General features: G+C 39.7%; 3 protein-coding genes across 5 annotated transcripts; 1 reads left to right on the top strand and 2 right to left on the bottom strand.

The window, feature by feature from the left end:
• Positions 1-394: 394 nt before the first annotated feature.
• On the bottom strand, positions 395-6,233 carry LOC4340638 (E2F transcription factor-like E2FE). Its single transcript, XM_015787934.3, has 10 exons — positions 5,983-6,233; positions 5,754-5,874; positions 5,573-5,650; positions 5,390-5,455; positions 5,138-5,270; positions 4,985-5,052; positions 4,824-4,896; positions 4,668-4,729; positions 4,193-4,586; positions 395-691 (listed from the first exon to the last, which is right to left on the bottom strand). The coding sequence occupies exons 1-10, from the start codon at positions 6,183-6,185 to the stop codon at positions 612-614; spliced, it is 1,278 nt and encodes a 425-aa protein (XP_015643420.1). The 5' UTR covers positions 6,186-6,233; the 3' UTR covers positions 395-611.
• Positions 6,234-9,531: 3,298 nt separating this feature from the next.
• Positions 9,532-16,131, bottom strand: LOC9266147 (alanine--tRNA ligase, chloroplastic/mitochondrial-like). The gene is made up of 13 exons (XM_015788763.3): positions 15,855-16,131; positions 15,679-15,768; positions 15,123-15,325; positions 14,373-14,551; positions 13,834-13,912; positions 13,288-13,422; positions 13,025-13,174; positions 12,828-12,938; positions 11,821-12,741; positions 11,202-11,474; positions 10,763-10,972; positions 10,252-10,400; positions 9,532-10,109 (listed from the first exon to the last, which is right to left on the bottom strand). The coding sequence occupies exons 1-13, from the start codon at positions 16,006-16,008 to the stop codon at positions 9,773-9,775; spliced, it is 2,991 nt and encodes a 996-aa protein (XP_015644249.1). The 5' UTR covers positions 16,009-16,131; the 3' UTR covers positions 9,532-9,772.
• Positions 16,132-19,828: 3,697 nt separating this feature from the next.
• Positions 19,829-26,246, top strand: LOC4340636 (alpha-mannosidase 2). Of its 3 annotated transcripts, none has more exons than XR_003242870.2 (5): positions 19,829-20,589; positions 20,675-20,824; positions 21,544-21,576; positions 22,735-25,765; positions 26,030-26,246. XR_003242870.2 is itself a non-coding variant. In XM_015787849.3 (4 exons), the coding sequence occupies exons 1-4, from the start codon at positions 19,975-19,977 to the stop codon at positions 25,489-25,491; spliced, it is 3,555 nt and encodes a 1,184-aa protein (XP_015643335.1). In that variant the 5' UTR covers positions 19,829-19,974; the 3' UTR covers positions 25,492-26,166. The 3 variants fall into 3 exon arrangements, 1 of the variants encoding a protein (XP_015643335.1); XR_003242872.2 differs by having other exon boundaries at positions 26,125-26,166; XM_015787849.3 differs by having other exon boundaries at positions 22,735-26,166.
• Positions 26,247-27,917: the final 1,671 nt, after the last annotated feature.

Genomic DNA, 27,917 nt, shown 5'->3' with positions numbered 1-27,917 from the left:
TCTCTTCACTTACATTTTCTTCTCCAATCTCCAATCGCAATCATTCTCTAATTATCTCTATCTACCTTTTTTTTTTTAAGTACCCATGCCTATATAAAAAATACTTACATTCTCATCCAAGAAAGTAATAAGGTGGTGTTTGGAAAGGAGGGACTAAACTCATAAAAATTTTAGTCTCTATGGAAGGGACTTATGCTTTCGTGCCTTCCTAAACACCACCTAAGTCATCTCGTTTACATGCATAAAAGAAGTTTCTAACCTTAGTCTGATTCTCTTTTCTGTTAACGAATTAACAGTCTATTAATTGGAGCGCCCGGTCCTGACACCTGATCACAAAGGGAACGACGAAAAGAAAAGAGGGAACAAATTCAAAGAATGCGTTGCCAGCAGCAGGTGACTCGTTAAACAAATCGACAATCAGGTATCCTAGTATTATTGACGAAACGACTTTCCAATTTCTTGCACTGAGTAAATACAATCAATCAAAGGCCAGCACTAGCCTTTGTTTTTGTGACATCTTGTATAACTCAAAAATCCCTAACCATGCATCAACAAATGAGTTTATCTGCCTACAAGAATTTTGTTTACAACGGACCGGCCTGAATCTGGTTTTATGATGCTCTGTCTCGCCTGAGATCCGAGTACCATGACCTCCATGCTTCCATGTAGTGGCCAAAAAGATCGTTCAGTCCTGCATTAGAAAATGGAAGAAATTATGTTAAGTTTGTTACAACAGAACCTTCTCTTTAACAGTACATTTAATAGAACTAGGAAGATAGCCCGCGCATTGCGCAGGCATGCAAAGTAGGATAGGTTTGACTAACTTGTAAGATGGATATCGAGACACATTTCGTACTTGAAAAAGTACAATTTCTTTATAAATTTTCTTCATCTGCATTGCTCATATAATTTTTTTACATGATATTTGTAAGGTTTGAACTATATAATATTTACTTTATTACTATAAGCGATTATCACTAATTCTTCATTTTCTAGAAAAAAAACCGTGTCAATAAGTATGTAGGAGATATACATATTGTACAGCTCGCTTCCCTATTACTATATGTGATCTACAGTGTTTTTTCTAAAAAAATACCTAGTCAACATGAGTCCTAAATTTAAAGTTAATAGTAGCATATATAAGTTTTTATCCAACTATGTGTTTTATATATGTAATAATATATTGAGAAACTCGTAATGCCATGATATAGCATAGATGGAAGGTCATTAACATCTAAGCACTTAAACATGGGCCGTGCGTTGCCGCCGACCGACCGCGCGCCACGCGCCGCCATGTGCACCGAGAGAGATGGAGAGAGAGGGGGGACGAGGGGAAAGAGGAGGTGAGAAAGTATATATGACTGGTGGGCCCACCATTAAAAAAAGAAAATATTGACTGGATTGTCATGCGTACGCCATGTAGGACAAAATTGCTCTGGATTGGGTCGAGGGGGTAATTTGTAAAGTATTGAAAGGTCAGGGTGAGTGATGTTTGGTTTTTGGGTTTAGGGGTTTAATTTGGTCGATCGCGATAGTTCGGTGGTGTAATTCATACTTTTTCCTTTTTAAAATAATTGAAGTGAAACCGATGATCCATTTTTTTCTCATAATTTCTAATATCCGACTAACACATGGAGGGATAGGATTGTTCTAAAAGTATATCAATTGTTTTAAAATAATGGATCCACCTATTTAAGTGAAAACTGATAGTCAGATGTTTTTTTCCTATAATTTCTAGTTTTTATTTTTATTTAAGATGTAACACATGACATCTTAAGTGCATTGCAGAGGATATACAATGATTTAAGGTTATATAATACTTATTATTATATTTTATAATGTTCTGATATTTTTTCTATTTAGGTACTTGTAAAGGATAGGGGTATATGTTAAAATGACAAACTTTTATTTTAATAGCATAAAATATGGGTAATACAGATCTTGAATTATATATTTAATTATAAAAAAACAAATTCAAGTAAACTAAAAGTGGGTTAGATATAACTTAAAAAATTTAATTATTTAGTTTTCTAATTATTAATCATTTTGATTAATCAGTTAAAATTTAGAAGACCAAATAATTGAATGGGAGAGAGGAAGAGATAGTCGAAGGGGAGAGAGTATGTATGCATATAATTATAATAATTATTATCAGTTATAGTGTTTTAGCTGCTATTACTTTATTAACTAAAAATAAAACAAAAGCTTTAATGATTGATTAAAATCAATCTTTTTTACTCGTCTGTACCTACAATATATTCATAGTTGATATTAAAATATGAACACTGCAAATAATTTTTTTTGTAAGGAGCACACTACAAATCTAATAATCTAACTGTTATTTTGACTTTTTGTTGTGTTAGAATGGGGGTCTAATTCTTTTTAATATTACCCAAAGTTATGTTCATTTTACTTATATTATATCTATTATTTTTTATGAAGTTTTGTACGATGATAAAATATATATCATTATTTTTTATAATTGTATAATTTCTTAAGTGGCATGCAAAAGTCAGAAGATGTACCCCTAATTAATGTTACATATTTCTTCTCAAAATTGAATTAAAGTGGATATGAGTTTTTAAATGTAAAATAATCAAAAGACATAAGCAGATCAAATATTAGTTTTATGATTTAGATGTTACATTTGCTTAATTGTTTAACATAGAATTTTTGCTTTTCTAAAAGCGTGAAAGTAGGAAAAGAAATAGGTAAAAAAGAGGGAGGGGGAGTAGACGTAAGAAACATACGTATGTAGGTACTATGTAGGTACGTACATGCCAACAGGCCCAGGTGGGCCCAGATATTAGAAGGAGATTTTTTTTATAGATAAATCTAAAGGTTACAAATAATGGGTCCACCAAATTTAATGAAAATTAACGGTTAGATGTTTTGCTTTTTTAAAAAAAAATCTTTAACTATTAGAGTGCCACGTGGCGGCTTAGGAGCGTTTATAGGATGCCACATGTCGATTTAGTAGCATTTGTAGAAAGGCTACTTATGTTTTTTCTTTTGTCTTTTTCTAGCCAATAGTTATATAATTCTCCCATACACAGAGTAATAAGGTATTAGTTTAATAAAATACATCTAATCTAACGGTCTAAACTATTGGGTTCACTAATTTAAGTGAAAATTAACTATAATATTTGCTTAAATTTATAGAGTGATATATTTTATCTTTAAATAATAGAAAATTATATTTTAAAGGTCATCAATTTTTTTTTTCAATGGTATTACGTACGTATATTTTTTTTGGCTTTGTTGTTTTTATATTTTTTCAATGGTACTATGTACTTATGTTGCTTTTGGCTTTTTTTTTAAGTAAGTCTGTGCGTAGGTCTTTTTTTTCTTCGATGAACATTATGTAAGCTTGATTGTTTTTGTAGTCGTACGTATTTAAGGAGTAATTATGCTTTTGTTTTTTTTCCGGCCAACAGTATGGTATTCATTTCCTTTTATTAAATAAAATACATCTAATCTAATCTAATGGTCTAAATTATCGGGTCCACCGATTTAAGTGAAAATCGACGGTGCGATTAGACATTGCCACGTGGCGGTTTAGGAGTGTTTGTAGGAACGCCACGTGGCGGCTTGAGAGCGTTTGTAGGAAGTTTAATGGACTTTTAGTATATAATAGATAGATAGATAGATAATAGAAGATAGATCACTAGCAGAAGGTGAACTACTTGAGAAGACCGAATGATACTAAACTTATCAACATGCCATATACAAAATGTTCAGAACTACTATTAAACGTCGGTACATGGTCTTCTATCCACCAGTCTTTGATGTTTTGATTTGATTTCAAGGAATTCAAATACAGAATGTATGCTGGCAAACAAGTGAACTAGAGGAAACGATGTGTTGAGTAAAGCAGATGCGCAAGGCACAGGTAAAGGAGCTCTACCCTACAAGTGTATATCAACTAAGGGTTGAAGGGGTTAAACTTGTAACTGATGACACATGTATGAACCTAAGAAGCCCTTCAATTGTTCACAACAATCCACGAGCACTCAGTAATTTCCAGGTTTCATTTGCTTCTTGACGTTTGTGTAGCACTGACATATCACATGGTATGTAGAGAGCAACCAAAAATGCTAGCTAGACAGATGGACTAATAGCTAATGCAAAATGGGTTCTTGAAACAGCATTCGTTTGGCGATATAGATATATAGAGAGAGTTGGAGCTCACCTGGATTTTGATATTGCGGACGGAAAGAAGAAGCAAGGTTCTCCCAGTCTTGAATGCTCTTCCTCTCCTTCTCTTGTACTGTGCGATTACCATGTTCTTGTTTCCTTGCAACAGCAGGGTGGAAGGGGCCATAAACAAAATCGCTCCTGTTCTCTTGCCCTAATTGCCTCTGCAAATTATTGAATAGGTTGCCACCATCCTGCGTGGGCTTGCCTCTGTTCTCCATTGTGGAGTCCAACTTACCCCTCTTATTGTCAATGTTAGTCAGATCAGTACCAAATGCTCTCTTGTTAGGCAACGTCTTGGTTGGGGGTAAAGCAACCGTGACGCCTTCATTCCGTTTTGCCTGGCCCAGCCACCGGAATGCAGGTTTTCTTGAGTCCGCCTGTTGTGTCTGAAAGAAGCAGCAGAAGATACCAAGTTAAGAAAAAATCACTTAGGTTCAACTGAAATCGAATGCGGTTTGAGGGTATACCTTCTCAATAAGATTCAAAGAAGACAGCACATTGGCAATATCGTACAATCGCCGAACTTTGGCTGTATCAAGAACATCAGAATCATTGTGAGTTCCAGTTGGATAGTAAAAACTACTGTCAGTTTGGAATTATAAATAGGAAATGTGAACAATTACTTCTCATATTGTTCGCCGCATGTCCCTCTCCAAGGAGCCGCTTTGCGGCTTCATCAAGTGAGATCGTCTCAATCTGAATCAAATACAAATTCCGCTAAAATTAACCACAAAGGACATCCAACTTAATCAAACAGTTGAGGAACAAATCCAGTGCTGCTTACCTCCATGGTGAGGAAGAGCTTGACAAAATTCTGAGTGAGCAGCCCAAGGGACTTCTCCTTCCTATGCTCTGCTAATACAACAACCAGTCAGTACAAACCATGTGTTCCAACAGGCACGGTGAGATAGCAAGAAAAGCGATTAACCAACTATACCGGATCGAAGCTTGCAAGGGGGTGCATCAGGCTTATCAGAAGGATTGTCAATGGACTGGCTGAGGCTGAGCTTCTCGCTCTCCGCATCGCCCTCAGCATCATCTAACTTGTCATCATCCTCATCATCCGAGACCTTTTATAATCATAATTCACAAAACCCAAAATGTGCCACTTTTGTCAGTACAAGTGCTAATCATTTCGTCGATTTGTAACAATACCAAGAGCTAGCAAAGAGGAGAGAATAAATCTAACATTAGCAGCAGATGTTTCATCCAGCGACGGTGACGCCACGCTTGACACCGCCCTCAGTGACATCTCCTGACCAAACCGAAACAACAGAAAATTCAATAAATACATCGAAATTCCGATCTGATTACGCCTCACAAAGCATACAATGACACTATGGTAAGAACAGAATATGCGGATCCTCCTAACCTTGAGTTTCGCGAGCGCCGCAGGGACTCCACCGAAGCCGATCCACGTATACCGATTCTTGGCCCTCCTCACGAGCATCTGCGCACGACCGGCCAAGAAATGTTTAGCGAACGCAGAACAAGATCGCTCCTCAAATCCAAGAAAGGGAGACGAGGCGAGGAGATGAAAAAATTTTCCTGACCCCGATGCTCTCGAGCACGTTGACGATGTCGTAGATCCGGCGCCTCTCGACGCCCAGCCGCCTCGCCGCGTCGTCCAGCCCCACCGACTCCACGTCCTCCCGGTCGTACAGCGCCACGAAGCTAGCAAACCAAACACACCAGGGAGGGCCAGCCAAATCAACCTCGAGAAAGCTATAGCGGTTGCGCGAAGCTGCGCGGAGGGGAGGGGGAGGGTTGTTAGCTGTTTACTTGGTGCAGAGGAGGCCGAGCGACTTCTGCTTGCGGCTGTACGCGTGGTGCCTGCACGGCTTCCCGCCGCCGCCGCCGCCACCTCCCGCTCCGTCGGCCACCGCCAGCCGCGGCGGCTGATATGGCGCCGGCGCGGGGGCGGGCGCGGGCGCGGGCGGGGCGACCTCCGGAGGAGGCGGGGGAGCATCGGCGGCGGCGGCCATGGCGCGGCGACGGCGAGGGTTTCGGCGAGCGGGAGGAGAGATTTGGTTGTGGAGGGGGGGGGGGGAAATGATTTATGCGCGATTTTTTTTTCCTTTTTTTGGTGGCGGCGCGCGGGCGGCGGCGATGTTTTTCAAAACGCTTCCGTCCGTCCCCCGCGCGCGGGTGCGGCTCGGGTCGGTGTCGGTTGGTGACGGATGGGGCCCGCGTGTCGGTGTGATAGGTGTGGTGCGGGTCGTTGGGTAGTACGCGCCACCGGTTCGGGATTTTTGGAGCGCGGGCGCAACGGAGCCGAGCGCGAAATGGGGGGGAATTTGGGAGTACCGCTAGCTGGTGAAAATTGCAAGGAATGGTAACTAGTAATTGACCGTAAATCGTAGCCAAATTTCGTGTTGGTTTATTGTTATATTTTTTTCTTTAAACTCCTTTTTTTAAGACCTATTTAGAACGCAGGAAAATTTATCGGTTCGGAACGGTAGTTTTACGTAACTTTTGTATTGTAAAGCTCTAAATTAGTTTTATATAGTGCAATTTGAATGGTATTATGGATAAGATATTTTTCTTAGAATCTGATTATTTATTAGTACACTAGCCATCGAAACGTGAAACAATATCAATAGCTACATATAATATCAATATCAATTAACGCCCAAATCAACAATCAATGTGATCAAATCTTTAGGCAATGGAATCCACATAGGGAGGTGGCATTGTGGCAGAGGAAGCAATGGAAAGCACTTGGAGGCATTTTGATGACCAACTGACCATGTTGCAACGAACTTCGAGAAGTGGATAACGAGAACTCAACTAGGATCTAGACTCTAGAGGAGCAATGGAGGAGTTTGATCTAGAGATGTGGCTACTCAAGGCATGGATAATGATTAGGATCTGGAATTGGACGGTAGCGCTTATAAGCTCAAAGTGGAGGTAGCTACAACAGAGATTGAGGCCGTGACAATATTGATACCTAGAGGTGGTGTTGTCAAGAAGCTAAAGATAGGAACGATGATAGTGACCAAAGCTTAGGTGGATGCTATGGTGCCATCAACGAGCTTAAGGTGGCAATGTTGATTGTGGCTATAGCTCAATGTAGAGATACGATGACTAGGAGCTCATAAGCAGGCCAAGGGAGTGGAACGAGATAAATAAATAGCAGTTGTACATGCTTATTAGACTTGTTTAGAACATGGGAAATTTTTCTCCATTCTTGCGGGAAATTGATAGTTTTGTTTTCTTATGAAATTATTATAGTCTAAATTAGTCCTACATTGTCCTATCATGTTTACCTAGATTCCAAAAGAAGCTACTATTTATATTATCTGGTTTGTTTAACAGTCTAGTTATTGAAGTGTAAAACCATATCAACAACTACATATAGCATCCTTTATCTTTTCCATTTGCTTAGGAATCAATGTGCAAATCCACAATCAATGGTGTGAATAGAAACCGTAGAAGGAGGTGGTGATGTGGTGTTGGAGTAGAATTAGCAACGGCTAGCTCTTGGAGGGAAATAGATCCTCTGATGTTGTGCAGTTTGCAGATGAGTCACTAATATGTGGGCCCACATATCAGTAGCACAACTGCAAACCGTACAACGTCAGGGGAGCCTCATCCCTCTTGGAGATAGTCCAACAAAACATGGTGGCAACAAGCTCCTAGAGGTGGCTCGATGAAAATAGCAACTAGGATGTATAGTTGGTAAAAGGGAGGAGCTTCATGCAGTAATGGCAACCACAATGATGAGCTCGAGACGGTGATAATGACTACAACTTCAACATGGCACTACTCATGAGCTCAAGGCAACAACGATAGCCATAGCTCAAAGTAGAGATAGTAGCGACCAAGACCTCAAGGTGAAGGCGGCCACAACATGGATACCAATATCATGATTGGGATCTAGAGGTATGCCATGGAGGAGCTTAAGATGACAGTGGTGACAACGATAGTAGAGCTCAAGCAGGGCGAGGAAGCGGAATAAGGTTGATTAAGAAGTGTCAACTTTTTTTATAAAAAAATATTGTCGGGAAAGAAATAATAAAAAATAGAGAGAGATAAATACTTATTTTGTCTCACACATGCTGAAAGAAAGGTGAGACTTAAGTCTTTGTGAATGAGTTCACAACCATATGTGCTCACTACTATATCTAACAAGAGTTTAATGAAAACATCATAATCTTCACAAATGACCTTTTTTTTAGAAGCCTATTGGAGAAACCAGCCCTTCAAGAAATTTGCCTTCGAGGCTTCCCTAAGTATTTCAGCTTGCTTGGTTCTTGCATGTCTTTGGAGATTGGCCAAGGCCAAGGCCCAAGGGACTTTCACTGATTACTGATCCCGGCTAAGGCTTAGCCTAAGTTCTCAACTCACTTCTCTTGTTTTTCGCGTGTTCATTTTTCAAACTGTTAAACAGTGTGTTTTTTAAAAAAAGTTTCTATAGGAAAGTTGCTTTAAAAAAACATAGTAATCTATTTTCAATATTTTATAGCTAATACTTACTTAATTATGCGTTAATCCATCGCTCCGTTTACGTGCGAAGGGAGGGTTCCCAACAAAAAAAGCACAACCTAAGTGAGAGTTACTCCCTCCATTCAAAAAAATGAATCTAGGACTGAATGTGACATATTCTAGTACAATGAATCTGGACAGAGATGTGTCCATATTTGTATTACTAGAATGTGTCACATCCAGTACTAGGGCCCTGTTTAGATTCCAACTTTTTTCTTCAAACTTCTAACTATTCCGTCACATCGAACTTTCCTACACACACAAACTTCCAACTTTTCCGTCATATCATTCCAATTTCTTCAAACTTTCAATTTTGACGTGGAACTAAACACAGTCTAGATTAGTTTTTTATGGGACGGAGGGAGTAGAACATTACAAGGGTCTTCTTGGGATGCTTTGTTCGTTGTATTCTGTTTGTTTTTTGTGTGTTTGCTTTTTGACCTTTGTTTTCTCTGTTATTTGTAATTGCGTCTTGAACACCCCTCCTCAGCAGCTCCCATGCATATTTGAGAAAAAAAAAAGAGAGATTTGCATTCTTTCTCGTTCTTCTTCCAAAAGCTAGCCAGAAGCTGCGCTGATAAGGGCCATAGTAACATTAATTTGTCACTACTCCCTCCATCTAAAAAAAAAACTCAAACCTATAAGAGAAGGTGCAATAGCGGGCTATAAGCCAGCTATAAATATATTTTAAAGAGATAAAGGAAGAGAGAGAAGAGCAGCGGGCTACAAATCTGTAGCCAGCTGTAGCACGAACTCCAAGACGTAATATGTATATGATAGATAGGACCATGTATTAATAGTATATTAAGTAACTATAGTATGAATTGACTATTACATTGTATATAGATGATTTATAGCTAGTAGTGGACTATATTATTAAACTTGCTCTGTTGAGTTTTTTTTGGGACGGGGTAGTTACAAATGGTACAAGCTGGTTTTCTGCAAAGTACGTACGCAACCGGGCAGAAAAAAAATCCCAAAACAACAATTTCCTATTTTTGGTTGACGAAAAATGTTACTGCCACTGTGAACCATATAGCCGTAAGGCTGTTCTATTCCCTATGTACATGGTTCAGTACAAAAATCAGCTCGACTTCGACGATATAGCAGCAACAATTTCATCCCGTGCCTTCTCGAGCGCACCCGGCAAGTTCTCCGGCTTCCGTCCACCGGCTTGGGCAAAATTGGGCTTGCCGCCGCCGCCTCCGCCGCAGAGTTTGGCTATGCCGCCGACGAACTTCCCTGCCTGGATACCCATCTTGACGACGCCGGGGCTGAAGGCCGCAACCAAGCTGACCTTGCCATCGCCCGGGCTTGAGCCTAAGATCACCGCGGCAGGGTCTTCAAGGGTGTCCACGAGATACTCCGCGGCGCTCTTCAGACCATCGGCGTCCACATCACCCATGTTCTCAACCACGACCCTGCAGAGCACAGATTTTTGGGATGGATTTGTTGCTTATGTCAAATTGTCAACTGCCAAATGTTATTGGTTTTCTAGTAGCAACTAGCAAGTGATGATCATGAAGACTGGATGTGAAAATGGCGAAAGCGGAGGCGTCATACCTCGTGTTATCGATAGTTGTAGCTTTATTTGCGAGGGATGCTGCTTTGAGCACCGCGATTTTGCTGCGTAGAGATGATACTTCGTTTCTGGTTGTTCTTAGCTCTTCAAGAATTGTTTCTACTCTGCCATTCACATCTTCAGCCTTGACCTGCAAAGTTATTTTGAGTAGATGGACATCAATTGAAAAACACAAATGGAAGACATAATCAGCATAGTTTGTTGTTGCAAGAATTGATCATCCTAGGCATGGATGACAGGATGAGCATGCTGTTGGCATTTTGCTTGTGATTAACATGATGTCTATAATCAAGTTACAGAGTAAAATTTGTTGCCAACATGCTGTATCTGAACACATGTGCCTATGATTAGCAGTAGTTAGAAGCATGCATGTTTGTCTATTTGAACATGGGGCAAAGAAGTAAACGATCATAGATTCACAAAGTATAGCAACCAAACTTACAAACAAACACAAGACAAATCAGAAGGGCAACAGCATGAGCACCATCATACCTTAAGGGATGAGCACAAGCACCGCATATAGTTGTCACGGGCACAAACATACTCAACAAATGCATCACCTGCAACAGCCTCAATCCTTCTGACTCCAGAAGCTATTCCCTGCTCTGAGATAATCTTGAAACCACGGATCTCAGCGGTGTTACTCACATGAGTTCCACCACAGAGTTCCATAGACACCCCAGGGACCTCTACAACTCTGACCTATCAGAACAAAAAAAAAGTCTTATTGAGGTTAAACTATTGGCTATGCTACTATGGTATAACATGCATTTTCATTGTTCTATGCTCCTTCAAGTTCGGAATTTCATCTGCACAAACTTTCATGACTTGGCACTTCCCTACTCAGGCATGTCACTGCAACATACTAATTTCCAGAGGCCAGGGCACTAACTATTTTTGAAGAAAAAAACATCTATATATACAGACTAACCTGCTCGCCATATTTCTCTCCAAACATTGCAATTGCACCAGCATTTTTTGCATCTTGCAGATCCATCACTTTTGTCTCAAGATGAGTAGCACTGCTAACCCATTGGTTTACAAGTGATTCAATTTTCATCAATTCCTCTTCAGAAAGGGGGCGGTGGAAATTGAAGTCAAATCGGAGACGGTCAAATGCCACAAGGGATCCTGCCTGTGATGTTTCTGAACCAATGATACTTTTAAGAGCAGATTGTAGGAGATGTGTTGCAGTATGATGGGCCTAGTACAAAACAAAGATAGCATATGAAAGTAAGAACCAAGATAATGGAAGCAATAAAGCCTATGAACCTATATTCTAACCACATTTGCATGTTTCAAATGCCAACAATCTAAGCTGTAATTAGTCATGGAACACAAGAAATTAGCTATTGCAAATGTTCCTATTTTGCTCTTTAAAGTAGTCTGATCAGATAGATTTTTCAGAATCTCGAGAAACCTCGTCAGGTAAATAAATACATAAGCTAAGTTAATGTGAATCCAAATAAAACAAATTATCATTGAATCTTGAAAACAAAAAAAAAAATGTCAACCAGAAAAAACAATCCGATGCCTCCACAATTTCATACCTTAGCCCCCTGCCTCAATTTTGCATCAACAGCAGCATCGATTTCCTTCCCAACTTCTACGGACCCCTGTTTAATTGTGCCTTTGTGAACAAAGATATTCCCCAGGGATTTTTGGACGTCATTGATTTCTATGACTGCCTTCTGTTTTGCATCTTCTTCTCCATAGACATACAAGAAACCATTATCTCCCACTTGACCACCTGATTCAGCATAAAATGGTGTCCGATCTAAAAATATTTCTACATCAGAACCTTCTGAAACTACATTCACTGAGTTTCCATTAACTAAAAGACCTTTAACAACAGCAGTGGCAGAAAGAGAGTCGTACCCCAGAAATTCAGTATCGGGGATACTCTTGACAATCTCAGTCTCATTTCCTACAGAAAGTTTAACTACATTATGAGCAGCCTGAGATTGTTTCCTTTGGTTTTCCATTTCCATATCAAATCCCTTCATGTCAACAATTACACCTCGTTCACCTGATATTTCAGCTGTAATCTCTACTGGAAAACCATATGTATCATACAAAAGGAAAACATCTTTTCCAGATAGACAAGGTTTACCACCATTATTACCAGCACTTGATAATGCCTCATCCAGAAGTTCGTCCAATAATTTTTCACCTCTTTCCAAAGTCTGCACAAATCGCAGTTCTTCCCTTTGAAGTTCTCCAAGAATTGATTTCCTTCTAGATTCAACATCCGGATCTATCTCAGTGCTAAGACTGATTGCTACCTCAGCTAGTGAAGGTAAAAAGGCACCTTCTGAATTTCCATGCCCATCACCTCTTATACCTATCAGTCTACCAGTTCGAACTACTCTTCTTATAAGCCTTCGGACAACATATCCTCTCCCAATATTTGAGGGAATGACTCCATCTGATATGAGATAAACAACTGCTCTCATGTGATCCCCAATTATCTGGAATAACAGAAAAAGAAAGAGCAAAGGTTATGGGTAACCTCCTTATTTATGATGAAACTAGTAAAAGGTCCTGAATAGCATACTTTAAGATTTGTCTTCATAGCATCATCAGCTGTGGTGTACGACACTAATGCCATGCTTGCTGCCTTTTCAATAATTGGGAAAATCAAGTCTGTCTCATAGTTGTTTGGAACCTATGATAGACAATTGAGTAAGAGAGTAGCTTAAACCTAGTAAGGATGACATTCATTTGTTTTAAGAAATAGATGGTAGGCAATACCTTTTGAAGAATACGTGCCATACGCTCAAGGCCCATCCCTGTATCAATGTTCTTTTGTTTCAATGGTTCAAGAGATCCGTCATCCTTTTTGTTGTATTGCATGAAGACAAGATTGTAGAATTCGATGAATCGACTATCATCACCCAAATCCTGCATACAACTATATGTATATCACTAGTTTCAGTTAATGGTGAATATCTTGCATACACAATGGAAAAGGCGCTTTGAATTTCTTAACTAGTAATACCACAGTCTTTACATACCGCATCTGAGGATCCTCTCTCAGGATAGAAATCATAGTAAATTTCAGAACATGGGCCACAGGGTCCAGTTGCACCACTAGTCCAAAAGTTATCATCCTCGCCCAATCTCTTTATTCGCTCCTTTGGTACTCCAACCTTGATAAAATAAATAGATATAAAATCACTCACCCATACTACAAGCTTATGAAGTACTTAGTCAGGCACAGAACATTATTTTAAGACAATGTGTTTATGTGTCAGTCAATATATTTCCATATACAATCCCATCACCTCTTGAACAGAATAAGCATATTTTGACACTGTAAATAACTGATGTACAATAACATCAGATCTATATACTTTTACTATTAATAAGTTATTAAAGAAATAAGTTTTTCTTGACCATAATTATTTTGCTAGTGAGTAAGCATATTGTATGGTCTAGCTAACCATGAAGAGTAACTCTGAGATGCAGCTAAAATGTAATAAATGTTCCATTGTTGTGTAAACCAAAAATAAACAAAGCTCTTCAAGATTGCAGAAACATGCAGGTTTTTGATAACTGACCTCATTGTGCCAAATGGAAAATGCTTCATCATCATCTTGAAATACACTAATCCATAGTCTTTCTGGGGGTAACCCAAACCTAAATAAATAACAAAAAATGAAAGCTGCAGAATTAAAGCAACAAAAGCATGCAAGAATATCAAGCCTAGTAAAGTAGTATACACTAAAACAGCATGCTGATGGTTGGAAAGATAAAGTCAATATGCAAGTCATTAGCATTGACAAAGAAATCAAAGACAATTGCAGGAATACTGATAATCCTCAAATAATCTAAATTTTTAATAGCATTAATGGGTACAAACAAAGTATAAAATTTCAGATGAAAGAAGAGCTGTTCAATACTCTGGGGATCGACATAAGCATTTGAACAACCCTAAATGTCCGGAAGTTTTTCCCCCTTTTTTTCTTGAGAGTGGACTTAGAGGCATGTGTGCATGAATGTAATATTCATGGTGACATGGCAAACTTTTCAGATGAACAGCTTAAGATTTACCAATACAGAGATCATGCTCCATAGGGAGTAAGGAAATTGTTCATACTCCTTGGTTGTTAGCTCCCATGCCCATGTGATTGCTTCCTTCTTGAAGTAATCACCAAAGCTGAAGTTCCCAAGCATCTCAAAGAAGGTTTGATGCCGGCTCGTACGCCCCACATTTTCAATGTCATTTGTCCGTATGCATTTCTGGGAGGTAGTAGCACACGGTACACGCCTAGGTTCCTAGGAATAGCAATATAAGGACTTCAGAACGAAGTTACAAGAAACAGATGCATGTTGCAACATAGTTTGCTGTGACATGATCTATAAAGAACAAAGCAATACTCATTGTGTTACTATTTACTACCATTATCGAGCCAACGATTATATTCGATAACGGATTCTTCCACATAAGCATCAAGATTACCAATGAACATTGGACAACTAAAGAACTTCACTTATTAACTGAAATATTAAAGTTAGTATTCACATTAGTACATATAGACACCCATGTTAATTCACTTGCTACGTACTATTAGCCCCTCTTACTGTTGTCATTTCGCAAATTTGTTTCTGATTCTGAGATCGTGCAAAGATCATGCCACAAGACTTGTCACTTGCGTAGCTTTTGCTTCCCGCAAGTGGAAAACTCATGTGCACTTCAACGTCTTGTAAATGCTAGCTCAATGTGTGCAATGATCCCCTTTTTTCCCCAATGTTCTTATTAAAAACGCTTAGTGATGACCTTACGGGTCACTTTTCAAAAATGTGCAGTTTGCACTACTGAATGCAATATGTATCTTATGAGAATCACCTTGCCAAGGAATATAGGCTTGAACTGAAGCATCCCGGCGATAGTGAGGAACACGGTGGGGTCATCTGGCACAAGCGACGAGCTAGGAAGGATCTTGTGGCCACGGGCAGCATAGAAATCAAGGAAACGTCGGCGTATGGCGTCCCCGCTCCACTCCCCCGAACTCGCTGCGCCCACCTCCTGGGTTGCCGATTCGACTGAGGCTGTGGATTACATTCAATTTCACCACAATTACAAACCGAACCATACATACCAAGCAGAAACTTACTACTCCATCCATCCGTTTCATATTAAAAGTCGTTTGACTTTTTTACTATTAAGTACTAATTTTATAGAAAAAGCTAGCAACATTTAAAATATCAAATTAGTTTCATTAAATCTCACATTGCATATATTTTGATAATATGTTTCTTGTGTTGAAAATAGTAATATATTTTTCTATAAATCCGGTCAAATTTGAAGAAATTTGACTAGGAAAAAAGTCAAACGAGTTATAATATAAAACGGAAGAAGTACTAATCATCAATCAGACTAAAGGGATTATAAATTACTAAACCTGATGAGCTGCTGGTCTTCACGAGCACCCCGCGCTCACGAGACGAACCCATACTCCTCACGACGCAATCTCCCGCACAGCCCAACGACCCTGCAGCGCAGCATCACGCATCAAATTCTGCACCGCCTCAGAAGCCCGCGGTCCGCGGATTCGAACAGCAGTGAGGAGTGAGTTACCGCGGGGTCGAGGAGAGGAGCGGAGGCACAGGCGGCGGCGGCGGCCGGAGAGAGGCAGGAGAACGTGGAGGCGGTGGGCGGCGGGCGCGGTGGAGAGGAGGGGGAGAGGGGAGCGAGAGGTGGCGGTGGGGGATAGGAGTGCGGCCGCCTCCATGGCTGAGAGCTCCGCGGCCTCCGCGTCCGCGCGCGTATGGTGTTTGTGGTTTTGGCTTGCTGGGCGTCGCGGGGGTTATCGCGATTGAAGTGTGGGGTGGAGACGATGGGTTGAGCATCCGCCGTCCGATTATCCTCTCACACAAGTATAATAAGGCTGTGTGTGTGGAGTGGATTTAAGAAGAACATTTCCGGTGAAAACGAATTCACTGTTGAAACTCGTGAACATCATACAAATTTTATAAATTTATGAGCAAATTACTATAAAGATATGTGTTAGATATGAAATGCATTCTCACCAAACCAAATAGAAACTCAATTTTATTTGCGAGTAAAAAAAAGACAATTTTCGGGTGATGACACTGTTACCATTAAATTTGCCATTTATTTCTTACAAATTAATTTGAGTTTTGACTTAAGATTTGGTAAGAATGTATTTCATATATCTACACTAGTTCTAGCCCGTTTTTATAGGATATTTTATTTTAAGAAGAATGAGAGTATATGTAAAATAAAGATAAACTATTAGCATATAATAATTAAGTATTAATTATTTTAAACTTAAAATAATAGACTAATTTTTCTATATATTTTTTAAAAAAACCACCCTATTTAACAATTCGAGAAGCCTATACTAAATAGGATAAAATTTCTCACCCGTCTTGCTTAATCAAACGCTATCTTAAACAACTCATGCTTCGGCTCTTTCTCGTGAAGTCACTGATGGAAAAATGATACACTAAACTTTTTCTTACGAAATGTTTTCTTTTTCACGTGTAAATGTTTTACGATGTATAAGACTCTGTATGCTTTTAGGCTTTCTTAAAGTAAAACATATTTCTTGCAAATTGATATGTCTCTAGAAAAAAATGTTTTTATGCTTATGTGACAACTAATTTACTAAATTCAGTGGCGGCTATAGCAATTTTTCGTTAGATGATCCTACTCCATGCTCTAAACTTCTATAACATCATAAATTCAATACACATAAGCCAAATTTGCTCAAAGTATCTCATGGTATTACAAATCCCTAAAACTCACATTTGAGTGCAAATATTAAAAAATACAGTGTAAAAAAATCAATAGACCATGCCTATAGAGTGACTTTGACATGGATTTAGGGGAGGGGGTCCTTCTAGGCCAAAATTGAGTTTGGTCTAGGGACCATTGGACCACAAGAGCCACCACGATCTAAATTAAGCGGTTTTGATATCTTTATTTGCAAATTAAAGTTTTGTTATGATTATTTAAATACGTATAGCACTGCTAATTTTTTATTAAAAAAATGTTAGTGATTCCATTAACCTAGACCATGGCGAGATCGCCAGCCACCAATGAGGTAACACAAATTGGAACCAAGTCCAGTCACAGCATCACACTAGCCGGATCAAGGTTCACACCAAAGTGAGCAAGTTCACGAGCTACTTAGGCCCTGTTTGATTCAGCTTAGAATTATTATAATCTAGATTATTAGAAGTAAGCTGAAACAAACAAGTAGATTATTATGCTAGATTATTACAATCTATAAGCCAGATTACTATAATCCAATAATCTCCTCTAGAGGAGCTTTTTCCAGATTATTGAGTGTCTAAAGACCCACTACCCTTAGATGCCTCTAATAATCCAGAGAAACAAACAACTCGTAGCTTATTTTATGTCAGCTTAATATAATCTAGTTTAGAGAAATCTGATTTAATAATCTAGATTTCAATAATCTTAAGCTGAAACAAACAAGGCCTAAGTTACACCCATAAGAACAGTTAGTTACAGCAAACTCGATAAAGTTACAGCAAAGAAGGAATTTGGCCTCCCTAACAAAGGTGCCAATAGGAAACATATCAAAAGTTATTTATTTTAGAGTCTAGTTCTCGGTGAGGGTTGTCTAATAGCAACAAGCTTATCTACATACGTAGGCTCAAGCACGATATAGATTATAGATTTGAATTGAGCTGAGTCGAGCTTGAGTTGATCTTTGAGGTCAGACAGGCTCGAGCTTGGTTTAATCAAAGACCGAGCATATTCAACTTTTATAAAAACCAACTTATACAAGCATCAAACATGTTACAATATTTTCATACTAAAACTCATGATACTGCTTAAAAATGTTACAAAACTCTCAAACAAAAGAAAATCTAAGAGCCACTTTAGATCTTTATACTATAGTTCTCTAGTAGGAAAAAACCTTTGTATTATGAGAGAAGGGGCCTGTTGATAGAGCTGGATGAAGAGGCGACATTGAGGTAGGAGGTAGATTAAGAGTTAGGACTAAATTCTAAGCTAGCCTTTTTAACAATGCCATTTCTTATTAATAAATATTTGTTATGCGCAATATTACTTGCAACTTACCGCTATGAATCGTAGATGTCATATTTCTTTTCATAGAAACAAATAAATAAATATCACCACTTCCTACATTCCGGTCTGAACCTTTGGGTGGGCTCCGTAGGATCAACTATATTTGCACGGAGTATGGTAGAATTCCTTGGTACAGTCATTTAAGAAGTCCCAAGCTAAATTTTGATATTGCAGAATTGTATTGATCATGTTTGGTTTGTTGCTGATATAAGCCATTTTTTTATTACACGGAAGACACACGTGCACAAACATCACTACATACATACCACACTTATACACTAAACCACCCTCAAACACACTCAGACATGAAGACCAATGACAAGGTAGAGTATACTCTGTACCATTTCCATGAAATACATTTGTGGCAAATGAGGTAGGGACTATTTCATTAATTCCATGACCATGTATTCACTCACTATAGCCTTATTATGATCCGCTCCTCCTTATACATAACTTAGGGTTCCCAGTTTTTTAAGAGAATGACTAAAGAACGGTGTACCACTTACCTAACAGAATTCTTTATGTGCTAACGTCAGCACGCACTTATGGGTATTAGATTATGGTACCTAGGTATCATGCTAATGTCTTATATTATAAAGTGTCCAATCATGTATTAGGTAGCAACATTTTAAGATGGAGAAGCATTAAAAGCAACCACGATGTGAGAAAAAAAATGTAAAAAGCAATTAATGTTAGCTTATTACATGGTAGTAAGATACTTTTGTGGTAGGTGGTATTAGTTATAACCGGTAGTATGCTTACTACTAGCAATAAACCATTAAAATATATGAGTAGTATTTGCTTGGGTATGCATGAATGACAATCTCCGCATTCAATGTGGATCCCATCTTACTTACCATTTAAGGTATTACACATTATGAAACCTGCTAGTAACAATTATTGCATGATACTGAAACCCATCTTACTACCAAGTTGATAAATAAACATCGTGGTTATCCTAACTACTAAGTACTAGATAATCTCTCTGTATCAAAATAAGAAATCTGAGACTGGATGTGACACATTATGTATAACGAATCTGAACAAAATTATGTCCAAATTCATAATATTAGGATGTGTTACATCCAGTACTGGGTTGGTCTTTTACGGGATGGAGGAAGTATGATACAAGACATTCCAGACCTAGAATCTAGGTACCATGTTGTAAATATTGTAACACTAAAAATATAGCATTTTATAATATTTCAGATTTATTTTAAATAATCAGGTATTTATTATTACTAATCAGTATATATGCATATGAGAATTTCTAGAAGTTTACTTTATTGCCAGAGAATACCAAATTCTTTAAAATGTCCAACTGACTCTTCTTTTTTGACAGGTACGCCAAAGTACCCAACTAATCCAAACATCACAGTACAGCGCGTTGCCACGTCCCGCTTACTGTCCTGGCCCACCTAAATGTGGGACCCATATGTCAGTGATGGTACAGTTCCTCCTCCTCCGGTCTCTCTCACCTGTCTGTCCCTTAGCGTGCCATTTCGCCGAAAAATATCACCGGAGAAACCCGCGACGCGACGTCGTCGTCACTCCCCCCCCCCCACCCAACTTCCCACTTCCTCCCACCCGCCTCGCCTCGCCGGCGGCGGCGATGCCGTTCTTCTCCGGCGGCGGAGGCGGCCGCTCGGGCGCGCTCCTCCCGACGACCTCCAAGCCCAAGGGCCACCACCACCTCCGCTCCAAGGGCCTCTCCTCCCCGGCCGCCTCCCGCCGCCGCGGGGCCCACTCCGCCTCCTCGTCGGCCTCCTCCTCCTCCCGCCGCCGCGTCCTCTACGTCGCGGCCGCCGCCTTCGCCGCCCTGTTCCTCCTCGCCTTCTTCCGCCTCGGCCTCCCCTCCTCCCGCCCCGCCGCGACCTCCCCGGCCCGCCTGCGCCCGCGCCTCACCCGCAGGCCGGCCTTCCGCCGCGACTCGGCTGCGGCGGAGGCGGCCGCCGCCGCCGTGGCCGCGCGGATCGGCCGCGAGGCGCACGTGGACATCACCACCAAGGACCTGTACGACCGGATCCAGTTCCTGGACGTGGATGGCGGCGCGTGGAAGCAAGGGTGGGAGGTCTCCTACAAGAGCGACGAGTGGGACGGCGAGAAGCTCAAGGTGTTTGTCGCGCCCCACTCCCACAACGACCCCGGATGGCGTCTCACCGTCGAGGAGTACTACGAGAAGCAGTCGCGCCACATCCTCGACACCATCATCGAGTCGCTCTCCAAGGTCGCTGCGATCTAAACCCAGATTCGGTGTTAGGGTTTTAGTGCGGTTTTTGATGCCTAACTTTAACCTTTTTGTTGTCATGTAGGATTCGCGTAGGAAATTTTTATGGGAGGAGATGTCATACCTGGAGAGGTGGTGGCGCGACGCCCCTCGGAAGAAGCAGGAGGCGTTCACCAAGCTTGTGCGTGATGGACAGCTGGAGATTGTCAGTGGAGGGTGGGTCATGAATGACGAGGTGAGACGGAAGGAAACATTTGTGGTTTATACATGATCTTAGGAGTAGATGGCAGTTTTTGCTTGTCTAATTGGGTTGCCTTTTGTGTATTTGTTGGCATTTGAGGCATGGTATGCTTGTCATTTGTTGCTTGGTTATGAATGGAGTGAAATTTCATTTCATGCTTTACCTGATTGGGCCGTAGTTTCAATGCTCAGGAATCAGTTTTATTCGCATTTTATGTTGTGTACACATTGCTGTTTTGAATTATGCAAATGCGCTTTTGACGGGTGATGCTTCTGAAGTTCCAATTTGTTAGTAAACATGTTGGAGATTCAGCACTAGATAAAGGATCAGCAACAACTCTGATGTGTCTAATATGTTTTCCTTCAATATTTTACCTCTTGCCATGAGATACTTGGTATCCATTGTTTAAATAATAAAATAGAACTCATGATTTGAATATTTGACTGCTGCATAATTTCCATGTTATTTTTCCTTGAGAACAGCATGTTTCAGAGTTACACAAATGGAGTATTAAGATCAATTGTCAGTTTGATGAATGATCTGTCCGGTATTGCGGTTTTCTGGATGATGTAGAAGTCCTTGGAGAGATGCTATTTTAGTTCAATTGTTTACTGTGTTATGGATTTCTGATCAGAAGTATTTCACACTTCTTTCTTTTTTTTTTTCCTTTTGAAGAAGAAGCTAAATGTAACCATCTTTCTTTCTTTGTGCAGGCAAACTCCCACTATTTTGCTATCATAGAGCAGGCAAGTACACTCTTGACTCTTTGTGCATCACATCTTCTTTTATCTCCTCTGTGCTAATTGCTAAATGCGCCAGGTTCTTAGCTTCATTTGTACCTGATGCATAAAGAAATCACATTATTTATTCCTTTTCCTATTGTGTATATCACTGACCTGAAATACCCATAAAAGTAAATTGTACATATCGAAAAAACACTTCAGTACGTGCTGCAAACATATGTTTAATGCTACGTGCTATCATGCTGCTTTAGCTATTTGAACTCACCTGACTGTTCATTATTAGCACTGACACTTTGCATCGATAGTACAATTTAACAAGCATACAATAGTATGGAGTGGACAAATGCACCTTATTCTGTTCTCCAATTGAATGAAGTTAATACAGTTTTAGTTTACACCATCTTGGTGACTTGGTCTGTGTTTAGATGGTGCTCTTGAAGAAAAATACAGGGACAGTATCGTAGACAGAATGTTGCAATGTGCTTGTATTGCATGATTTCACTATTCAGTTTCATGTTTAATAATTTGTGGAGCAATCCACACCTCTTCTGATTATCAAATGCATGAACTCAGAATTGTCTTTTTTTACAAGAAACCCTTGACAACTAGATTCATCAATTTCATGGTGCGCACTTAGTCCTTAGACTTTACCCTTTTTAAGATATCCTGGTTGTATTCACATATGGACCATATAATTTTTTTAACGTTTTGGTTCTGTATTGTTGAAGTTACATTAATACTTTTTAAAAATCACTCCAAAAGGTACACAATTCCCTCCAACAAATCCCTCTTTTAATCGATCAAGCTGTGTCATAGCTTAATGTCGATTTTCTTTGTGTTGCTAATGCTATCTATGTTGGCCTGAACATTGGAGTCAGGGCAGAAGAGTAATCTAACAAATGAAGCAAATATGCTTTATATCTTGTTCAAATCCAGCTACATCTTTTGTTTTAATGGAAACCTGATGCTTCAATTTTCATAGTGCCTGATTTTTTTACGGAGACAAAGTTTGCGTACTTCTATTTTTTACTCCAAAGTTGTGTTACTCTGACCAACCTGCAATATATAATGAACAAATCTCTAATTGTCAGTTATGTGACTATAGTATATGGGCTGGAACAATTATTTAATTATGCCAATCTTTCTATTCTTCGTCCTCAGATGATGGAGGGAAACATGTGGCTCAATGATACCATTGGAGTTGTTCCTAAAAATTCTTGGTCAATTGATCCATTTGGTTATTCAGCTACCATGGCTTATCTGCTGAGGAGAATGGGTTTCCACAACATGTTAATCCAGCGAACGCATTATGAATTGAAAAAGGAGCTTGCGATGAATAAGAACCTTGAATATTTATGGAGGCAGAACTGGGATATAGATGAAACAACTGATATATTTGTTCATATGATGCCCTTCTATTCTTATGACATTCCACACACCTGTGGACCAGAACCAGCTATCTGCTGCCAGTTTGACTTTGCTCGAATGCGTAGCTTCAGCTATGAATCTTGCCCGTGGAGATTTGATCCAGTTGAAACAAATGCTAACAATGTGCAAGAGAGGGCAATGAAACTTCTAGATCAATACAGGAAAAAGTCTACGCTGTACAGAACAAATACACTTCTCATTCCATTGGGGGATGATTTCCGGTATGTTAGTACAGAGGAAGCAGAAGCACAGTTCCGCAATTATGAAAAGCTTTTTGATTACATAAACTCTAATCCCCATCTTAAGGCTGAAGTAAAATTTGGTACCCTGGAGGATTACTTCTCCACGCTGAGAGATGAAGCTGAAAGGATAAACTATACACGCCCTGGTGAACTGGTTTCTTCTGAGCTGCCAGGTTTTCCAACACTTTCAGGTGATTTCTTTACATATGCTGATAGAAATCAGGATTACTGGAGTGGTTACTATGTATCAAGGCCGTACTTCAAAGCAGTTGACCGAGTACTAGAACAGACACTACGTGCCTCAGAGATTCTGAGTTCTTTTGTTCTAGGATACTGTCAGAAGCTTCAATGTGTAAAACTCCCCATCAGCTTTTCTCACAAGCTAACAGCAGCTAGGAGGAACCTGGCACTCTTCCAGCATCATGATGGTGTAACTGGCACAGCTAAGGATCATGTTGTAGTGGACTATGGGACTCGAATGCACACTTCTTTGCAAGACTTGCAGCTCTTTATGTCCAGGGCGGTTGAAGTGCTTTTAGGTGATATCCATGACAGATCTGATCCTACCTTACTATCGCATTTTGAGCCAGTGCAGGAACGGTCAAAATATGATGTTCAACCTGTATACAAGGTTCTCAACCCTCATGGAGGGAAGGCACATTCTGTTGTCCTTTTTAACCCATTAGAGCAAACAAGGGATGAGATTGTTATGGTTGTTGTAAGTAATCCTGATGTATCTGTTCTCAATTCAAATGGTTCCTGTTTGAGAAGTCAAATTTCCCCTGAGTGGCAGTATGTTAGTGGCGAAAAGGTTTCTACTGGCCAGCACCGTCTTTATTGGAGAGCTTCTGTTCCTGCTCTTGGTTTGGAGACCTACTATGTTGCTACTGGGTACGACGATTGTGCAAAGGCGACTCCAGCTGTGGTGAAGGCATTCACAACTGCTGGGCAATTTCCTTGCCCTGAACCATATGTTTGTTCAAAACTGGAAGGAAAAACAGTGGAGATGAAGAACTCTTACCACTCTCTCTCTTTTGATGTAAGGCATGGCCTCCTCCAGACAGTAACTCGCAACAAGGATGGGGAACACACCGATGTTGGTGAAGAAATTGGCATGTACCGCAGCCACGGTAGTGGGGCATACTTGTTCAAACCAATAGGGGAAGCACAATCCATTGTTGAGGAAGGGGGATATTTCATCCTTAGTGAAGGGCCATTGGTTCAAGAGGCTCATTCCCTTCCAAAGACACAGTGGCATAAGTCACCCATCTCACATAGCACACGGATTTATAGCTGTGGAGACTCTATACAGGATATGCTGATTGAGAAGGAATACCATGTTGAACTTGTTGGCCATGTATTTAATGACAAGGAGTTGATTGTCAGATTCAAGACAGATATTGACAACCAAGGAGTCTTCTATTCTGATCTAAATGGCTTTCAGATGAGTAGGAGGCAGACATATGATAAGATCCCTTTGCAGGGCAATTACTACCCAATGCCATCACTTGCATTTTTACAGGATTCGCTGGGCAATCGGTTTTCAGTACACTCCAAGCAGTCACTAGGGGCAGCAAGCTTAAAAAATGGATGGCTGGAGATTATGTTGGATCGTAGACTAACTCAGGACGATGGTCGTGGTCTGGGCCAGGGAGTGGTGGACAACCGGCCTATGAATGTAATCTTCCACCTCCTCAGGGAGTCAAATGTTTCTGCCTTGCCTAAAACTCACAGCTTGCTAACTCTACAACCATCTCTTCTCTCCCACCGTGTGGGTGCACACCTGAACTACCCAATGCATGCTTTTGTGAGCAAAAAAGCTCAAGAAAAATCGTTCAAGCTTGCTCAACAAACATTTGCTCCATTAACTTCTCCTTTGCCCTGTGATGTACATGTTGTGAACTTGAAGGCCCCTCAGCCTCTAAAATTTCACCATGCTGAAGCAGTCGAAGCAAGATTTGCCCTTCTGTTGCAGCGAAGAGGCTGGGATGCATCATTCTGCAGAAGGGGCGGATTAAACTGTACAACTATTGGAGAAGAGCCTGTGAATTTGTTCTACATGTTCAAAGATCTGGCCGTTCTGGATGTGAAGGCAACTTCTCTGAATCTCTTACATGATGACCCTGAAATGCTAGGGTACCTTGAGCAAATTGGTGATGTAGCTCAGGAGGGAAACGTTCTTATCTCACCAATGGACATTCAGGCATACAAGCTGGACCTACAGCCACCATCATCACAGGAAGAGTAGTATGTCAGGACAGTATGCGGATTCCGATCTGTGCTACTAACAGGAGACGATGGCTTTATCCGTAATAAGTGATAGTTGCATCATGATTCTGCTGGAACATCTCTCCTACTCAAATCTCTGCTCGCTTTGTTGACGTACTTCGTATCAACATAAGGTGATCTTCAAAATGCTCTTTAGTCCTAAATATATAGAGGTGTTGGGTGACCTTTGAAGTCTGGATGTTACCCTCTGAATTCAGCCCGGCTGTTTCCTGGCAACCTTCTGATATACGCAGGTGCATATACTTCCTTTCTTCTCGGTGATTGTTTGACAAATTGGAAATTTGGGGCACATTCAAGCAAGCAAATTGTAGTAATTTCCATTTCTTTTTGCTCTAGTGCAGACTAGCTGTGCTATTACAGCTTCTGTATGCTTTGCTACTGTAGTCATACAGCGTGATATGCCGGCTAGTGCTATCATAATAGGAACCTGAACCTATATATGAGCAAATTTTTCGTGTATCTCCTTTTGGTATCTGACTTTTGTAGTGTGATCACAGAGCTTGCTGGCCAAGACCTGAAATAGTCTAGACAGTTGATTCTTGCTTTGAGAGTTTTCACATGTACAAATTATGACTGTAAACATTTTCTGAAGATCTCTCGAAGGCAGGCCTTGGTTATTTCTGGGGCTTATGTATCCTCGTTGCTACAAACCTCATAAGTGTTTTGCAGGCACTGGAACACGGTGTTAAATATATTAAGGTTTGTTTGATTTCTCCCAAAAGTAAAAAGTGTTTAACTTCTTGTATATGTTGAAACACACTAGGGTCTAGGGGTCTATGGTTTCCTGTTTGGTTTTTTGCCACATTTAGCCAGACCTAAGAAGCGGCCTGAGGGCTAGTTGGCTATAATAAACAAGTGATCGGTTACTAGTACTTAATTATGCCATCAGAGATGGCATGGGTAGGATTTGGTATATAACCCATCATCATTAAAGAACAAGATAGACAGTATTTAAGTCAATAAATGTTAGGGAACATTTTTTTTCCCTAACACTGTTAGGGAATCATACAAAGTAGAGTATATCCCTTATATTAGCTGATCCCCTGTATACCCTTGTTGAGTTTTGGTTGCTCCCTTGCATATCCTTGAATTTTGGTTTTCATTCCTTCTATACACCTTCCGTCGGTTTGATCGTTTAATTGCTATAGAAGGTCAATTTTGCCCTTAGCCATTCCAGGTTCTATTACGGAGTACTACCACCGTCCCAAAATATAATAACTTTTGGCTATAAATCTGAACACACAGTTGTACAGATTCATAGCTAAAAATGCTTACATGTTGGGATGGATGGAGTATATTATTGCAAGTGTTATATGAGTCTATTATAATAAGTTTGTTGTATGGGTTATCATTCGTGACAATTTTATTTTTATAGAGTTAATTGCACTTTGTTCCACCTTTTGTTACCAAAGTTTTACTTTGGGCTATCCTCTAACTCATATTTTCACTTTGGACTAGGTAAGATTATCTTTGGTGCACTTTGAACCACCCCAAGTCATTTTATGTAGCTGCATCTACTCTATAATGTTGTAAAGAATTGCCCGTGTAAGTTGGAAAAGATTACCGGTTTACAGGTTGCTGATGTGTTTAAAGTTGGAAAAGTCATTTATGTATTCCTAAAAAGTTTATGGGGTGGTCCAAAGTAAAAGAAAGGTAAAGTAACCTAGCCCAAAGTGAAAAAATGTGTTAAAGGGTGGTCTAAAGTGAAACTTTGGTAATAAAGGTGGCCCTGAACGCAATTTACTCATTTTTATATAATGACAATACATTGTTTATTAAAAGTACTTCCTCCGTACTCGTAAAGGAAGTTGTTTAGGACAATGTTTAAGTCAAACCTTAGGAATATAAATCATGAATAATTCTCAAGTTGTTAAGTTTAAAAATGTAAAAATTATATGAATAGATTTGTCTTGAAAAATACTTTCATAAAAGTATACATATATAGAAACAAGGAGTCAAAGAATTTAAAGTTGTGTTTTAGAGACTGTGTCGCTGTTCAAAACGATTTTCTTTACGGGTACGGAGGGAGTATATATAGTAATATTATGCCATATACAACAAATTTGTTGCCATTTTATATATTATATAAAAGAAATGTTATATAAGGTTGACAATTATATTTATCATTTTTAAAAATTCTACACATACATTTTGGTAAACATATATTAAGGCCATCTTTGTTTAGACTTATAAGCCAACTTATAAGCTGAAAAGTCTAAGTCTAAACAAACAAGCAATTTTTTCGTTTGGCTTTTTGAAGCCATAAGTCACTCTAACACAATTAAGCCAAAAGCCAGGTTGGAGAAGCTTTTTTTTTGGCTTACGTTAGGTAAATGTATGACTCCACTATGACATTAAGCCAACTGACTTATAAATTATATAAGC

The sequence above is a fragment of the Oryza sativa genome, chromosome 6 (assembly GCF_034140825.1).
Source record: "Oryza sativa Japonica Group chromosome 6, ASM3414082v1".
Lineage (NCBI taxonomy): Eukaryota > Viridiplantae > Streptophyta > Magnoliopsida > Poales > Poaceae > Oryza > Oryza sativa.
This window is presented reverse-complemented; position numbering and strand designations above follow the sequence as displayed.

What these genes read in the sequence shown, in the direction of transcription:
- LOC4340638 (XM_015787934.3), bottom strand. Translation starts at nt 6,185, where the DNA reads ATGGCCGCCGCCGCCGATGCTCCCCCGCCTCCTCCGGAGGTCGCCCCG. An exon ending in CTCGGCCTCCTCTGCACCAA is followed by an intron (nt 5,875 to 5,982) that starts GTAAACAGCTAA and finishes TTGGTTTGCTAG; the next exon opens with CTTCGTGGCGCTGTACGACC. An exon ending in CGGCGCTCGCGAAACTCAAG is followed by an intron (nt 5,456 to 5,572) that starts GTTAGGAGGATC and finishes CGGTTTGGTCAG; the next exon opens with GAGATGTCACTGAGGGCGGT.
- LOC9266147 (XM_015788763.3), bottom strand. Translation starts at nt 16,008, where the DNA reads ATGGAGGCGGCCGCACTCCTATCCCCCACCGCCACCTCTCGCTCCCCT. An exon ending in GAAGACCAGCAGCTCATCAG is followed by an intron (nt 15,326 to 15,678) that starts GTTTAGTAATTT and finishes TGTAATCCACAG; the next exon opens with CCTCAGTCGAATCGGCAACC. An exon ending in AATTGAGGCAGGGGGCTAAG is followed by an intron (nt 11,475 to 11,820) that starts GTATGAAATTGT and finishes GTTTTGTACTAG; the next exon opens with GCCCATCATACTGCAACACA.
- LOC4340636 (XM_015787849.3), top strand. Translation starts at nt 19,975, where the DNA reads ATGCCGTTCTTCTCCGGCGGCGGAGGCGGCCGCTCGGGCGCGCTCCTC. An exon ending in GGTGGGTCATGAATGACGAG is followed by an intron (nt 20,825 to 21,543) that starts GTGAGACGGAAG and finishes TTCTTTGTGCAG; the next exon opens with GCAAACTCCCACTATTTTGC. An exon ending in ATTTTGCTATCATAGAGCAG is followed by an intron (nt 21,577 to 22,734) that starts GCAAGTACACTC and finishes CTTCGTCCTCAG; the next exon opens with ATGATGGAGGGAAACATGTG.